At 43.3% G+C, this 6,630-nt stretch overlaps 1 protein-coding gene across 1 annotated transcript; it reads left to right on the top strand.

The window, feature by feature from the left end:
• Positions 1-3,897: 3,897 nt before the first annotated feature.
• Positions 3,898-6,035, top strand: LOC106646245 (histamine H2 receptor-like). Its single transcript, XM_089596782.1, has 6 exons — positions 3,898-4,172; positions 4,261-4,328; positions 4,467-4,703; positions 4,824-5,060; positions 5,134-5,302; positions 5,389-6,035. Exons 2-6 carry the CDS (start codon positions 4,306-4,308, stop codon positions 5,716-5,718), a joined length of 996 nt encoding a protein of 331 aa, XP_089452908.1. The 5' UTR covers positions 3,898-4,172; positions 4,261-4,305; the 3' UTR covers positions 5,719-6,035.
• Positions 6,036-6,630: the final 595 nt, after the last annotated feature.

Here is a 6,630-nt window from a genome sequence, read left to right as displayed (position 1 = left end):
TGGATTAGATTTTTTCCACTTTTTCTTCCGCAGAGTAATTTTTCGTGTGTGATGTTTTGGGAATCGTTGGAAATAAAGTAGCTTCTAAAAAGCACGAAGCACTACGCAATAAATTAATCATCGCGTCGGAACTAACAAGGTTCATACTACTAAACGGCACAACTTTTTCACCATGAATTTTGACGTGGGCATAGGCCCATTGAAAGCAAACTCGCTTGCTTCAACAGTTTTCGGGGCGTTTTTGCATTGCCGGATATCGGTTTACCATAGCCAAATAAAGAGCCCTTAATGATTATACACACCATAAAATTCGACGTGTAAGCCTTACTTTTCCCCAACAGGACGATGAATAAAACACCATACCCGATCAAGTCTCGAGCGTGCGCACGTATAGTTTTGGAGTTTTAATTTTTCACCAACTTGGTACGCAAGATAATTGAAATTGTATTTATTACAATTATGCACGTACTCTGGTTAACATTGAATGACCTATGGCACTCGTTCCCGGGAGCGAAGGAGGAGCTACGTATTATGGAGTCGAATGAAAATTTACCACACGAGCTTGATTTACAATACTGATAAATATTTCAAGCGCGCCGTGCAGTCACTGACTTATTTAAAAGACTAAACGACGTGCAAGCACTTGTTTTTCATACACCTAAAATTGCCTGTACAAAATTCTTAAAAAAAAAAAAAAAGAACCATACGTTTGTCGTAAACAACGTGGTGCATTTTTCAAGCTCTCCGTCCACGAGGTGAGAAAACAGATATGTATACGTATCGATCGATCATCAGCAGCTAGCTCAGCCATGTATACTTTGCGGGTGGAAAAATGAAGAGTACATTCGTATCCGTCCCTGTCGGCTCCCTTGACTTTAATGCGCATAAGAGCGCGGGTGTAGCAGCTAATGCCTTATGCAGAGAGCCACTCCGCGGTACGAGAGGGAGAGACGTGCAGTAGGGAGGCAAAGGGAATACAGGAAGCCGGGGGTCCGCACGCAACCTAATGCATATACAATGTCCGCGGACGCGCAGGCGCCCCGGGTAATCGCGAGACGCATTGAGAGATTTCTCGCGCGAGGAGTAGCCCCTTCTTGGCCCGACTCGGTCCCGCTCGTTTCATCTTCTCATCCTCTCAACCGATGACCTCCCGATGGGGAAAAAAAAAAAATAAAATAAAAATAAACTGGACACACTTTTGTTTCTCGCGCGAGAGGATCAGAGCCACTTCCTGCAGCTTCGTTAGTTAGCGTTATCGGACGATCGGCGCTTCGTCCTGGCGGGTGCGTGCAAGCAGCTCTTGCTTCCTGGCGCATCGATCGACCCTTGGAAATATTGTCAACGCGACCCGGTGCGCCTGCGCTCACCCTCCTCGCGTCGCGGCCCTTATACTTTTATTGTACGTATATACATATGTACCTGTATACGTTTGTGCGCCTTGTACTACCCACCTAGTGAATATTACATGGCTCACGGGTGTGCAGGTTGCGCGAGATTGTCCCGAATGTGGAATAAGAGCCAGCTGTGGGCGAGGGCCTGGCCGGCGTTCGAGTGTACACCTATAACAGGACACCTTTGTCGTGTATATGCAGTGAACACACTAAACTCCAGACTGGAGAATTTTTTCCTCGTCCCTCTGGCCAGCCCCAGCGTTGCTCGATGGCTTTTGACTTTTTCAAGCTGTGCATCATGAATGCCCGTGCCAACTTTTGCGGAGAATAATTCACGGGGGAGAGAGTCAAAGAGAGACCCCCCCCTCCGGAGTAATGAATATCCCTGGAAGAACGTCCATGATTGATGAATCGGGGGCTTTTTTGGAGATGAAAAATCGTCGATTAACAAGCCCCCAACAGATAACCATGTGTATATATTCACAAGTGAATCCCTTTGCGCGATAACGAAGGTGAAACCGAAATAATTACATTCGTGACTTTTGCGTTGGTTACCTCGTCGGCAGAGGTGTGGAGAGGAGTAGCAGTCGAGCCGGCTGAAAGTTCGTCGCCGCGAATTCTCATTACCGACAAAAATAAACAGAGCAAATAGAGCTTTGCGATGAAAAAAAAGAGAAAAAAAAAAAAAAAAAACGCACTTTCATCAAAAAGCGGAAATGAAGGAAAGTCCCGCGGCACATTGCGATGATGAGGAATCCCGGGGCGCAGGGGGGGGCGGGGTAGGACTGCCGGGAAACAAAAAAAAAAAAAAAAAAAAAAAAAAGTAGGTTAATTTTGGCACAAAACAGAGGGAGGGAGCAGGTCGCTTTAAAAATCAAAATACAGAGCGAGCACAAGTGGTTCAGCCCCCAACCCTGGGTTATGCACTTGATACCAACATCCACCGCGAGCGCTCTTAGTCTTTTTTGTTCCTCTTTCCACGTCCTCCCGTTCCGGCGATGATTTATCAAAGTCACCCCCGTGCAACGTTACAACATACATGTGCGCGGGTGTGTGTGTGTGTGCACCCTTGGAGGAGGGGGGTGGTTGAAAGGGGCGCGAGAAAAAGCGAGAGCCGGATTTCAAGAACTCTACTCCCTTTTTGTCCGACGCCAGCGAGCGGCTAATGGCGTAACTTGATAGAGTGCGAAATACGCGCCCCGTGAATCCGAGCGTGCGAAATTTGTCCTCGCGCGCGCTCTATATACATATACATATATATATATTGGCCACGCGTACCGTGTATACATATATATACATGTATAAGCGCAGGGAGATAGTTGGAGCTTTTCTAACGAGATTCCCGAGCGCCGGTGGCTTCAGCCTATTATACGTGTACGTAGCTGCTCGGCCTTTTTTTTTTTCTTTTCTTTTCGCGCTCGCTTACCCGTTAAACCGAGGGACGCGCTTAATATGCGCCAAGCCTAATGTACCGAGCGGGATTTAATGTATGCAGCGCGTGTTTTAATCGTGTACACGGGGCTCGCGGGGGAAGCATCGCCTACAGGAGTACAGGATATACCTTCTGTTATCCACGTTGATGCTCAACTATTACGTCCAACGTAAGCTCATGACAATGCTCGATTGCACACGTTCAATGTAACTGTGTGTGTATTACTCACTCCGAGTGCATCTATATTTATAGAAAACATTTGAGTCATCAAAACCGTTATTAGCTCGAGTTGCGGCTGTAATTCATCATTTTTTGACGGAGAGACTATGGGGGGTGAATTTTGAATTTGAAACGCATTGCATGCCGCAGGCAAATTGTGATTCAATAAAAGTGCCTTGGAGCCTGACGTAAGAGCTACTCGTACTTTTTGCAGTGCAGCCACTCGAATGGCCAATAAAGTTATTAGTCTCGACACGGAGGCCCGTATAATTCGTCCATTCGTCTCATTCAAATGTGTATCTCTGCAGGGGTTGGAAAAATTCCAAGTGCTACGGTATACGTGTATACACGCAAATGTGAGTGCATCTCATCTTGCTTCGATTCCACACGTTATTTATTGTGTATTAAAACAGTAAGATAATAAATTTCACACTTAAAAAAGATTGAGTATTAATCTTGTTACGTTTTTATTGGTATTTTTACTGTAAAATTACCAAGATTGTGTTTTATCATGCAACTTGTGACGTAATAGACTGTACAAGAGATATATATTATGTGGAGTTAATCGTCGCACATAATATCCAACACGTTTATACCTACTTGAAAATTCAAGGTCACGTTAAGTAAGAAAATTGTAAGTTGAAATTACCATACTAATGCATTATTTGTAAGTTGTAAACTAATTTATCAAAACAAGATATCATTGTCATGAATTTCAATGAATCGGTTCTGCTTACGCTTACTAAGCAGTCACGTTTGTGATTGGTGCAGACTTAATGGCTTCGTCAATTTTGTAACTATGTTGTTGTGCTCACTATCATGGAGTGAAAGTTGAAATTTGTGATGTCAGTACTTTCAAAATTATTTTCCACAACAATGCACATTTTCGATACAGCGTCCATGCAAGTCACCTCGGAAGTCTTAGATGAGTAGTATTGAAACCTACGAATGAAGACGTACTTACATTTCATCTCTTTAATTATTACGTTAATTCAGAGGGATGATTAATTGTTGACATACATCAAGAAAATTTCGTCAAGTTCAGTCTGTTTAATCAATATTTGGCTTAATTGAATAAACATGTGCTTAAAAGTAGTTAAAGTTTCATACCTGGGCTCAAACAACTGACGGTAATTCGCTTAAGGAACTATTTTTTTCTGATTTAGGAAAAAAACTATTGCTTAGTATTCTCTTTTTTTTTAATTTACATTGTGACAGTGTTATAAAAAAAAAAGGATCACAATCATCTTCACATTCAACAAAATGGATCTCGTAGATGTGATGAGGTAAGCAGTTTTTTTTGTTATATTTAAAGTTACCGTGATAAATAATTAGTGACATTTTATTAAAAAAAAAAAAAAAAACTACTTGCTCTTTTAAACAAATGTAGAATTTTGTTATTACACCCATGTGAATATTTTTAGCGACTGTAACATATTATGGAAAGTGATTGACGTAATGCAACTGGTGATAATAGTACTGGGCAACATCACGGCCATCCTGACTGTGATACTGAGCCGTGGCCAACAACAGAGCATCACCTCGAACCCTCTGATCCTAAGTCTCGCAGTGTCGGATTTGCTCGTTGGTTTTGCGGCACTGTACAATTTCACCGTCATCGACGAATCTCTGCACGACAACAAGTATCCGTGCCTGCTGAGGTTAGTCCATACGTGTACCTTCAGTTTAAAATGCCATTTCTATAAATCCAAAGTCCCCAGGTATACGTATTTGTATTTTCCACGCATATTTATAACCATATTCGTTACTCCATCGACCAGATTTGTACTGTTGTGCGGTTCCTGCTTAACAAGCTTCTACAACATCGTGGCGATAGCCGTCGATCGTTACATCGCGATACTTTACCCGCTCAAGTACCAGCTGTACATGACCGAGGGCGTGATATCTGCCATGGTAATAGTCATCTGGTCGGCAGCTTGGATGGTATCGACGGTACCGTTCTACTGGAACACTTACGATCCAAAGTGCGAGTGCTGGCTCCACGCGGTAGTTCCCAGGTATGAAGATCGAGATGATTTGATGGTCAGGTCCGACAATCTCGTGTGACTTTTTCGACTTGTCGCTTTGCAGGTACTACGTGATGCTGGTTTTGGGGCCGATTTTTCTGGTGGTTTGGCTGGCCATTACGACGCTCTACTGGCGAATCTGGAAAGAAGCGAGGGCGTACACGCGCAGGAAGCTGACGATTTCCACATCCACCGGCCAACAGTGCACTCCCAACTACGGCAAGAGCAATCGGGTATGGGATCGTTGGCGTGCACGCAATATCTCATACACTCTGCATTGCCATAGTCGTCATCGTTACTTTGTTTTTGCCCCCTCAAGGTGGTGCTCACGATATTGGGGTGTTTCTCCATCTGCTGGCTCCCGCTGATGATTGGAATGTTGCTCCAGTCGTTCCACGTGAATCTTAGCATCACCGTGCACCGAGCGATGTATTGGGCGGCGTTGTGCAACAGCAGCGCGAATCCAATAATCTACACGTGGAAGAACTCGACCTACCGCAAGACCTTTTGTCGCCTATTGAGGCTCGAAGTACGGCACGGTGAGAAGAGGAAACAGAACGAGCCGACCAAGAGGACGACGTTGCAGGAGCCAAGGACTATCTCGACTGTGCTCCAAGTGGAGGTTATTGGGCACAATGCGGCATCTTGAGGGAACTATTTTTTTTTTTTCCTTTTTGTATTTTTTACTACGCCGTAGTTGTAGAAAATCATCATCGTGTTATCTTGATCACAAAATAACTGCTCATCAACCATTAAGCTGGGATTAGGCATTAATATCAAAATTTACTTTTAATTATACTTACCCGCAAAGATAATTAAAAAAATAATATTATAAAGTGGTTCAACACGAGCGTCATGTTTTGTACGAATACGGTTTAGTTTAAAGGAGAGCTGCTCACTCTATAGTTTTGCAAATATCTTACAATTACGAAACGCGAGAGAACATGTAGAAATAAAGAACGAGCAATTTGTACAGAAAAATGTTTTTTCAATTTATTAATTATGCATCACGAGAACTTGCACTATATTATTGATTATAGTTATTAAAGGGAAAAAAAGATAAAGTAATGAGTACTTGATAAGAAAGGAGAAAAAAGGCGGGAGTGTGTAAATATGGTCCCTTTGCGTGGGTCGAGAGACGAATATTACCGCTTACCGGTACTTTAACCAAGTATAAGTTTTCCCATTGAAAAATAAAAAGTACAAATATAAGCTGCATTTATCCGCAGGGCTGTGTAAATTGAACAAACGCGAAATCGCACGTACGGCTTAAATTAATAACGATACGACGCGTGTTTGCATAACGGATACAGTTATACGCGTATAATATATGCCCAGATGGGGGTGCAGGAGATGTTATTTGAATTCTTGGGCATCTCTAATTTGCAAGTATCGCTGTTACAACTCGGGACCCAACGTGTTGCTCCGCACGTAGGGGCGCATCCTTTCCTTGTCTCCCCCCGAATCCGAGAGAACCGACGGAACTGCCTCGGTATGCCGGGTTGCTCGCGAGAGCGGAAATTTCGAGAAAATCGGCAACAATACACGCCCCTTGAATTAT

Source organism: Copidosoma floridanum, unplaced genomic scaffold (genome assembly GCF_036245765.1).
Source record: "Copidosoma floridanum isolate Cflo_tuat_1 unplaced genomic scaffold, Cflo_Japanese_pri ptg000030l, whole genome shotgun sequence".
Lineage (NCBI taxonomy): Eukaryota > Metazoa > Arthropoda > Insecta > Hymenoptera > Encyrtidae > Copidosoma > Copidosoma floridanum.
This window is presented reverse-complemented; position numbering and strand designations above follow the sequence as displayed.